The 10351-nt window shown below is 45.0% G+C and overlaps 1 protein-coding gene across 1 annotated transcript; it reads left to right on the top strand.

Annotated features, from left to right (window-relative positions):
* The first annotated feature begins 2256 nt into the window (after positions 1-2256).
* Positions 2257-4425, top strand: LOC122762773 (tripartite motif-containing protein 16-like). Its single transcript, XM_044017961.1, has 2 exons — positions 2257-2911; positions 3164-4425. The coding sequence occupies exons 1-2, from the start codon at positions 2311-2313 to the stop codon at positions 4249-4251; spliced, it is 1689 nt and encodes a 562-aa protein (XP_043873896.1). The 5' UTR covers positions 2257-2310; the 3' UTR covers positions 4252-4425.
* The last annotated feature ends 5926 nt before the right edge of the window (positions 4426-10351 follow it).

Below are 10351 nucleotides of genomic sequence, written 5' to 3'. Positions count from 1 at the left end.
AGCAGGAAGTGGGCGACAGACGACCTCCTGTGAGGCAGCCAGGTGATGTTTGAGGAGGTCGAGGGTTCGATGGATCCAGGTTCCTCCTCTGAGGCTGAGGAGAAGACAACCGACAAAGATTGTCTCTGTGTTTTTCACACAGATACAAAGAAGCTCGGGAAGAACAAGTCACTTAGCAACAAGAGCTCTAAATATAAAAGTCAACTGTTTCACAAAGGTCTGTGGAGCACGTGTGTCTCATGGAGGACGTCGTCCAACGATTCTGCGAGTAAATGGTTTCACTCAGGATGTTGTTCCAGAGGAGAACTTTTTGACATGAAGAGTGAGAGAACGTCAGAGAGAACACAGTCCCAAACGCAGTCCCAAACGCAGTCACAAACACAAACACAGTCAACCCAACCCCCAACCGCTCCCGGGCGCTACCTAATTCTAGGATGGGTCAAATGCAAAGGAATACTTTCCCTCAGGGGATTAATAAAGTTCTTTAAAAAACACAAACAGTCGTACTGTTCACGAAAACTCATCAAACTTGTTTAACCCATCGGGACCGAGGGAGATTTTGATCTGACCGAGATTTGGGTTGATCCAGGTTTGGGTTGATCCAGATTTAGGGTGATCCAGATTTGGGTTGATCCAGATTTAGGTTGATCCAGATTTGGGTTGATCCAGATTTGGGTTGATCCAGATTTAGGTTGATCCAGATTTGGGTTGATCCAGATTTAGGTTGATCCAGACTAAACTGATTTCACTTTAGTAAATCATCCGTTTATTCAGTGATTTTGGTAACTGACGTCCTATCTCTTTTCAGATGACGTCACTTCCCGTGTTTTTCCCGCCACTTTGATCGCATGCTCCTCCCCCATTAGGTGTGTTTTAGGTGTGTTTAATGACTCACCTATCATTTCCTGGTTGTTTGTTTTTTACCACTGCGTTGCCTTTCATTCACAGATGATTTCATGTGTTCATTGATTGACAGGAGATTTCTGAAGTGAATTCAGACCTGATGATGTTTGATTTCTCACCTTTGACCTTGACTGCAGGTTTCTGGCTCTGTGATTGGCTGACAGTCTTCTGTGGTTACAAAATCAATCCTATGTTTTATTTTCATTATGTTCAGATTGACTTTTTTCTTTTTTTTGTCACAAGTGCCAGAAAATCCATCTCCCAGATTAGCTCACTTGACATTTGACAGATCTAACTATGAATATATTTGAATACATCTCGGCTCCAATCTTCACACATGAAATCTGACATTTTTCTCTGTGTGTGTGTTATTTTTATCCTGGACTCCTCGAGGACTCAGCTGCGTTGGCGTCGCCTCCATCACAGCAAAGTTACTTCTTTGTGAGGTAATTAAAGAGGAAGCATCTGTTCCAACTCTTCACATCTCACACCTGAGCGGAGGCAAACTCAGCCAGGACCAGCAGGAGCCGCCAACGAGCCACCATCATCATCATCATCATCATCATCATCAGGTGGATGTTTAATACCAGGCAGTGGTCCAGCTGACACTAGACTGATTCCTGGTGATGTATTAAAAGATCGTAACATATATATAGAATAGAAAGGTCCAAGCTCAGAACCTTGTGGGACTCCATGACAAAGTTTTACAATAATTGTTGTTTTTATTTACCCCAAAACGAGGACATCAGGAGCAGGGTCGGTTCTACATTTTGGACCACCACGTTTTAACAGTCGCTCACAATGGACAAAGTAAACATATTCTGAGTTTTTGAAGCTAACTGAAGGCTACATGAGTTCTCCAACAGCCTTGAAAGGGAAAGCAGAAAGTCTAAACTTGATTTGTTTCATGAGGGTTGTGTTGATTTGTCAAGTATAGTTGTGTATCGTCTGCATGACGGTGGATAAATGTAGAGCAATCCCTGAGTCCAAGCACAGAACCTTGTGGGACTCCGTGACTCATCATTAACCTGAACAAACTAAAAATGTGACGACGGTGTCAAAGCAGAAAGTCATGTGATGTTAAAATCACTGATTTTCTCTATGAGGTTTGATGCAGGGAGAGTGAGTGGCACAAAATTGACAACACTAACGCACACGCGCACACACACACACACACACACACACAGGGAGTGTCACTAAGTACAGAGGTCACTCCATGTCAGAGTGGGAGTGGTTCCTGGTTCCCTCCCCCTCACACCTGCAGTTTGACAATGGGATAAGGAGGAGCCGAGAGGCTCCGCCCAACGCCGCGTCACATGTTGTTGACATCAGAGCTCAAACCTGTTTCAAACCTGTCAGAATTCTGAGGAAGTGAAACTCAGACAGTGGTGGTGACAGAGCGGTGAAATGGCAGGAGTTCAGCTGCAGAGAGAAACCTTCTGTTGTTCCATCTGTTTGGATCTTCTGAAGGATCCTGTGAGTCTCACCTGTGGACACAGCTTCTGTAAGAACTGTATTAAAGACCACTGGGACTCAGAGGAGCAGAGGAGGATCTACAGCTGCCCTCAGTGTAGAGAGGACTTCACACCGAGGCCTGACCTGAAGAAAAACACCATGTTAGCAGATTTAGTGGAGGAGCTGAAGAAGACTGGACTCCACGCTGCTCCTGCTCATCACTGCTATGCTGGAGCTGAAGATGTGGCCTGTGATTTCTGCACTGGCAGGAAACTGAAAGCTCTCAAGTCCTGTTTGGTTTGTTTGGTCTCTTACTGTGAGGAACATCTCCAGCCTCATCATCAATCACCTGCATTTAAGAAACACAAGCTGGTGGAGCCGTCCAAGAACCTCCAGGAGAACATCTGCCCTCATCACGATAAGATGATGGACTTGTTTTGCCGCACTGATCAGAAGTGTATCTGTTATCTCTGCTCTGTGGACGAACATAAAGACCATGACACGGTCTCAGCTGCAGCAGAGAGGACGCACAAGCAGAGAGACCTGGATCTGAGTCTTCTTCTAACTTCACCTGTCACTCAAGCACATGACACGTGCGCCCACACGTTGATCAGAATTGGGCACAGATGTTAAGCGTGGCCGCGGCGGCGAAGGACGATCGCACTCCTCACCAGCGTGACCAATAAACTGGAGGAGGATAAAAAAAAAACTGAGAAGGGATAGAAGAAAATGAAGTGCAGGAGATGAGAGAAAGGAGAGGTGGAGCGGAGACAGGAGTGACGATGAAGAAGCAGTTGATGTGGAGGATTGGTGGAAATCCAGCGAGAAGTCCAGCAGAGACTCAGGGACAGAGACAGAGACATGAAGGTGATTCAACAGGAGAGGAAGACTCTCACTCTCTCTGCTGATAAAGCCATGAAGGACACAGACGAGAGCTTCACTGAGATGATGGGTCTCCTGCAGAAGAGAAGCTCTGACGTGAAGCAGCAGATCAGATCCAAGCTGGAAACTGAGGTGAGACGAGTCACAGACGCCGAGGAGAAGCTTCAGCAGGAGATCACTGAGCTGAAGAAGAGAGAAGCTGAACTGAAGCAGCTCTCACTCACACAAGACCACAACCAGTTTCTCCTCAACTACCGCTCACTGTCAGCACTCAGTCCGTCCACACACTCGTCCATCAACGTCCTTCCTCTGAGACACTTTGAGGACGTGACGGTGGCTGTGGCAAAGCTCAGAGGTCAACTGCAGGACGTCCTGACCGAGACGTGGACAGACATCTCACTGGCTGTGGCTGAAGTAGATGTTTTACTGACAGAACCAGAACCAGAACCAAAGACCAGAACTGAACTCTTCAGATATTCACAGGAAATCAAACTGGATCCAAACACAGTTCACACACTTCTGTTATTTTCTGAGGGAAACAGAAAAGTGACATTTATGGATAAAGATCAGTCTTATCCTCATCACACAGACAGATTCACTGGTTATTATCTTCAGGTCCTGAGTGAAGAGAGTCTGACTGGACGTTGTTACTGGGAGGTGGAGTGGACAGGAAGAGGAGGAGTTTGTGTAGCAGTGACGTACAAGAACATCAGCAGATCAGGTTCACATGAAAGTGTTTTTGGATACAATGACAAATCTTGGGCTTTAGTTTGTGACCAAAACAAATGTCAGTTTGTTCACAACAGTATCAAGACTGTCGTCTCAGATGTTACAGTCTCCAGAGTGGGAGTTTACCTGGACCACAGAGCAGGTCTTCTGTCCTTCTACAGAGTCTCTGACACCATGAATCTGATCCACAGAGTCCAGACCACGTTCACTCAGACTCTCTATGCTGGAGTTTGTCTTTATTCTTTACCTGGAGCCACAGCAGAGTTCTGTAAACTCAAATAATCTGGAGTTCTTTCAGCAGCAGTGAGTTAAACTCTGAGTTTAAATCTTTAACTTTTGACTTTTGAATTCAAACTGTGAGCAACTTTATTGACAACGTTTCTCATTTTGTTAAGTGTATCTGATTCAGAGTTAAGTGTATTTGATTCATAGTTAAGTGTAAATGATTCATAGTTAAGTGTATTTGATTCATGGTTAAGTGTATTTGATTCATTGTTAAGTGTAATTGATTCATGGTTAAGTATATTTGATTCATGGTTAAGTGTATTTGATTCATAGATAAGTGTATTTGATTCACAGTTAAGTGTATTTTATTCATGTCAGGTGTATCTGATTCATAGTTAAGTGTAATTGATCCATAGTTAAGTGTATTTGATTCATAGTTAAGTGTATTTGATTCATGGTTAAGTGTATTTGATTCATGGTTAAGTGTAAATGATTCATAGTTAAGTGTAAATGATTCATAGTTAAGTGTATTTTATTCATGGTTAAGTGTATCTGATTCAGAGTTAAGTGTAATTGATTGACAGTTAAGTGTATTTGATTGACAGTTAAGTGTAATTGATTGACAGTTAAGTGTATTTGACTGGTTTATCAGAATCAGAATACTTTATTACTTATTATTATGGTTTATTGATAAACTAAGTATAAAGCACTTTTGGTGTGGGTTAGATTTTTTGTGCGTGTGTGCGTGTGTGTGCGTGTGTATGTGTGTGTGTGTGTGTGCGCGGCGTGCGCGTAGTGTGTGTGCGTGTGCGCGGCGCAGGTAGCGCGGTATGTGTGTGTATGCAAAAAGCGGCAGTGTGTGTGTGCGTGTGTATGTGTGTGCTGCGGCGCAGGTATGCAAGACGCTGCGCATGTGTGTGCGCTGCAGGTGGTAGTAGTGTGTGTGTGTGTGTGTGTGTAAGGTGCAGGCGCAGGCAGGTGTGTTTCCCGCGGGCTCTTTGTAAGGTTACGCCTCTTGTTTCAACACGCGCACCTTTAAAAGTGAGTGATGGCAGTTCTTATTGTCTGTGTGCAGCATAAGTGTCTGGACACAGGTAATCTTCACCACGCTCATGTCAAATCCACTTTCCTGCACCACACACACACACACACACACGTGCAAGGTCATAGTCTGCTCACAAGCACTGAGCTCACTCACACACACACACACACACTCACACACACACACACACACACACACACGTTCAGAGGCAGCAGGAAGCTGACGGTGGAAAGGTCACGAATCTCAGCACCTGTGTGGAAAAGGTTAAAGTCAGAGCTGGAAATAAAGAACACGAGCAGTAACAGCAGCAGCATCAGTAACAGCAGCATCAGCATCAGCAGCAGCAGTAACAGCAGCAGCATCAGTAACAGCAGCAGCATCAGTAACAGCAGCAGCAGCAGCAGCAGAATTGCTGACGTTAATGCACCGACGTCTGAGTCAGGAGAAGAAAAGGACGACTTCCTCGTCGTCCTCACCACTCCGCCCCACCACTCGTCGTCCCCACCACTCGTCGTCCCCACCACTCGTCGTCCTCACCACTCTTTAGAAACATGAAAAACTGTGATCACTGTGTTTTTGCAATAAACGTAAGAAATGTCTTCACTTTGGTTAAAGATGAATATTTTCGTCATATTTTGGTCAAGAAAAGAGTGATTTGTTCAGTGAGTGAGGTCGTGATCCAAAAACTGCAATTTCTTAAAATGAATGAAATAAACATGTAAAAGTACAACTGGTCTCGCGTCACAAACATGTTTTCTGAGGAAAACCTGGAATATGACGATGGAACAACGTTTGATTTCAAAGAATCTGAAGAATCATTTTTAAAGCAACGTTACATTTTTAACGTCGTGGTAACATTTGTGGAGATGGTTCCACGTGACAAACACTCACAGCTCGTGTGTATATCAGATACACAATCACATGGTTCCAGTCCACACTAAACTAAACTCAAAGTCCCTTTTATTTTGAAGTGAAGCCTGAGATCAGCAGCAGGATCTCAGGGTCAAACGGAGACGATGGTTCCATTAGTCACATGCTCACAGAGAGACGCTGGAGCGCTGGGATTTTAACCAGCAGAAAAACCAGTGAACCTCTCTCTCCCCCTCTCTCCCCCTCTCTCCCCCTCTGTGTGTGTGTTAATGGATATTTAAAGGCTATGTCAGAGATCAGGAAATAAAGTGTGTGGAGAGGTCAGAGCAGACATGCATGATTCCTTCTCCCCTGAGGAAACACACAAGGAAACATGCATTAAACACCTCCCTCCCTCCCTCTCTCCCGCTCTCTCTCTCCCCCGCTCCTGCCCCTCCCCCTCCTCCTCCTCTAATATCTTATGGAATAAGCGGTGACAGGTTATCATAATCCAATTTCAGAGACAATCACGTCGAGCACCTCGCAGCGCGTGGAGAAAAAAAACCAGATTGGAATTGAATATGCACACGTGGATTAAATTACACAAATAATTAGAGCGTACACTGAGAAATAACTGCTGCTGATGGTGTGAGTGTTGTGTACAGACCTCACTCTGGTGCACTTCAGCAGCAGCAACAGCAGCAGCAGCAGTAACAGCAGCAGCAGTAACAGCAGCAGCAGCAGCAGTAACAGCAGCAGCAGTAACAGCAGCAGCAGCAACAGGCAACAGCAGCAGCAGCAGTAACAGCAGCAGCAGCAGCAGCAGTAGTAACAGCAGCAGCAGTAACAACAGTAGTAACAGCAGCAGCAGCAGCAGTAACAGCAGCAGCAGCAGTAACAGCAGCAGTAACAGCAGCAGCAGCAGCAGCAGCAGTAACAGCAGCAGCAGCAGCAGCAGCAGCAGCAGCAGCAGTAACAGCAGTAACAACAGCAGCAGCAGTAACAGCAGTAGCAGCAGCAGCAGCAGCAGCAGTAACAACAGCAGCAGCAGCAGCAGCAGCAGCAGCAGCAGCAGTAACAGCAGCAGCAGCAGCAGTAACAGGCAGCAGCAGCAGCAGTAGCAGCAGCAGCAGTAACAGCAGCAGTAACAGCAGCAGCAGCAGTAACAGCAGCAGCAGTAGTGGTGATGCTTGTGTTATTGTACCCTCGGTCTCGTTACCTCTAATGAAGAAAAGCCTCTTTTCTTATTTATCATTTCCTGCACCGGCAGAGGAGACGTTACATGTTACATGTTACATGTACATGTACATGTACATGTTACATGTAACATGTAACATGTAACATGTAACATGTTACATGTTAATGTTACATGTCATGTCATTTAGCAGACGCTTTCATCCAAAGCGACTTACAAGGGAATTGAGTACAACCTGCCAGGGGTGGAGTTGAACTTGCGATCACAAAGTCTTTTGCACACATGGTACCGGTCTTAACCACTGATCCACTACACCCGCCAACGGTGGTGGCGGCGGTGTCGTCGTACTTTGTCTCCCAGAGGTTTTTTTCTTCTTTAAATGAACACATTTGACTTGTAATGTGACTTTTTTTTCTCTCTTTTAACAAGAAAGAAATAATGCATTTTCTCTGAGGCGGTTGTTTGGTTTCAAGAGGTGAAAAACAAGCGGCTGCGTCTCTCGCACCGCTCACGCCGTGAGGAAACCTGATTTCAGCCACTTATCAAAAGACTTGTGTCTTTAAATCTGCTTCAGTTTAGACTTAGACTTAGACCTAGACCTAGACTTCCTTTTATTGTCATTGCACAGAAAACACAGCAGTGAAAACGACTAAACGAAATTTCGTTGCTTGGCAGCAGATAAGAAACCAACACATTGAATTGAATTTTGTCACTTATGAGTTTTTTGATGAGAAATGTCTTTTATCTTACTGTAAATGTCCCCCTCCTCCTCCCCTTGTCAAACTGCAGGTGTGAGGGGGAGGGAACCAGGAAATGTGAGCTCAGGGCTTTGCCACTCCCACTCTGACATGGAGCGACCTCTGTACTTAGTGACACTCCCCGTGTGTGTGCAAAAAAAGGCTTCTGTAGCCACATGCTAATGCTAACATGCTAGCATACAGGAGTTAGACGTCGTTAAAAAACGTTTGAACTCTGATGTGAAACACGTGCTCGTTATGCGCCATTTCCTGTTTTAATTTGAAATCTGACACTCGTCACTCGTTTACTTCCTGTCATGTTTCCACACCCCCCTGTTTGACGACATGCCCCGCCCTCATTATGTTCACCTGTGCTGCGTTAGTCTCACCTGCTGTAAAGTCTTCAGTCTCAGTGTGTGTCTGCTGTTCTCTGTGACTCCGCCCCCTGCTCCGTGAGTTCTTCACTTTTGCTTAATCTGACAGATTACTGTAATCTGCGACTGTTTTGTACAAACTGTTCCCGTTTTCAGTTTTGATCACAAAGAGAGACAGAGTTAGTGAAAGGATTGAAACCTGAGACAAAGATGAAGGGATGAATAATGAGAATGTGAACGTGTGCAGACGATAATTCATCAGATTAAACACTGAATGATTGTTTTGTGTTTTTAATGATTACGTTTGCACCTTTAAGAAGAACAAACTCACAATCATTATGACTTCACTTAGCAGAAATCATCCTTGTTACAGATTATTTCAGGATTAGTAATCTCACTCTCTCACACACACACTTAACTAGTTCCTCTAAATAAAAGTAAATAAATAAATAAAATACAATCAAATAAAATTCTGGAACAGAATTCTGAGATCTGTTCTGGTCCACGTCCTCATGGTCTGACCCAGTTTGTCTGAACCAATCACAACCATCGTGTGTTTGGCCTCCGTCTGCACACACACATATGGACCATGGCTGCAGGCGTTATAGCGCCCCCTGTCCCTCCTCGTCCTCGTCGCCCGGGGCGTCACAAACATGTTTCTGCTGAAGGTCGTTGTTTGTTCTTCTTTTTTAAAACGACGACAAGAAAATCTCCGGTTTTTCTGACGTGAAAAAAACGAATATAAAGACGACGTTCTCCTCTTTTCTTTCTTTCTTGTCTGTCTGTCTGTCTGTCTGTCTGTCTGTCTGTCTTTCTTTCCTTGATGCTAATTTTCATTTTAATTGCGTCAAAGCTTCTTTTTTTTCTTCCTTTTTTCTTCTCCTCACATCAGAAAAACGTGGCAGAGTGAACGTGTGAACGTGTGAACGTGTGAAGGTGTTGATTAGAGAAAGTAAAAATACAGCATGTAGGATTTTTATGCTAATTAGCCTTTAAACCTGGCTCCTCTAATTATCGTGTTTCCGACAGGAGTGAGGACGAGCGAGACGAAGAGCGAGAGGACACGGTGGAGACGGTGGAGACGGTGGAGACGACCAGCGCTCAGCACGGATAAATTAAGAGTATGAACACCAGACATTTCACTTATTCATCCTCTTTATCCTCCCTCGTTCTTACGCCCACAAACACCTGTGAACCAGTGAGAGCTGGAATGTCCTCTGTCTGTCTGTGTGTCCACCATCCTGTCCTCTGTCCCCTGAGTTCATACAGTAAAGAGCAGATGTTCTCCTCATCGCTGATGATCTTCTGGATTAAATCCCTGGATTATCAGTGTAAAACTGCTCACATGTTTGTTTCTCCTCTGTCGACTTCGCTCTGAACTTGTTGTTGTTGTTGTGGAGTTTTTATTTTCTTCATTTCCTGTTTTATTCCTCTTCTTATTTTCACTCTCTCAGAGTTGAACGACGACTTAGACTTTGTATCTGCAGGTTAAAGATCAGTTTCACTGCTAATTTACAGCTCAAGAGGCTTCAAGGTCACAGACGCTGTCAGCGTGTCACAGCTTCTTCTGCAGGTTCCTCTGCAGGTTCTTCCGCAGCTTTTTCTGTAGGTTCCTCTGCAGCTTCTTCTGCAGGTTCCTCCACAGCTTCCTCTGCAGGTTCCTCTGCAGCTTCTTCTGCAGGTTCCTCTGCAGCTTCTTCTGCAGGTTCCTCTGCAGCTTCTTCTGCAGGTTCCTCTGCAGCTTCTTCTGCAGGTTCCTCCACAGCTTCCTCTGCAGCTTCTTCTGCAGGTTCCTCTGCCTCTGCAGCTTCTTCTGCAGGTTCCTCTGCAGCTTCTTCTTCCTCTGCAGGTTCCTCCACAGCTTCCTCTGCAGCTTCTTCTGCAGGTTTCCTGCAGCTTCCTCTGCAGCTTCTTCTGCAGGTTCCTCCACAGCTTCCTCTGCAGCTTTTCAGGTTCCTCT

The sequence above is a fragment of the Solea senegalensis genome, unplaced genomic scaffold (genome assembly GCF_019176455.1).
Source record: "Solea senegalensis isolate Sse05_10M unplaced genomic scaffold, IFAPA_SoseM_1 scf7180000016071, whole genome shotgun sequence".
Lineage (NCBI taxonomy): Eukaryota > Metazoa > Chordata > Actinopteri > Pleuronectiformes > Soleidae > Solea > Solea senegalensis.
Note: the sequence above shows the minus strand (reverse complement) of the source record. Positions and strands in the feature narration are given on the sequence as shown.

Bases quoted from the DNA above. Each gene is read 5' to 3' on its own strand.
- LOC122762773 (XM_044017961.1), top strand. From the start codon at position 2,311: ATGGCAGGAGTTCAGCTGCAGAGAGAAACCTTCTGTTGTTCCATCTGT. The intron at 2,912-3,163 runs GTCTTCTTCTAA...GTTGATGTGGAG, and splicing joins GCAGAGAGACCTGGATCTGA to GATTGGTGGAAATCCAGCGA.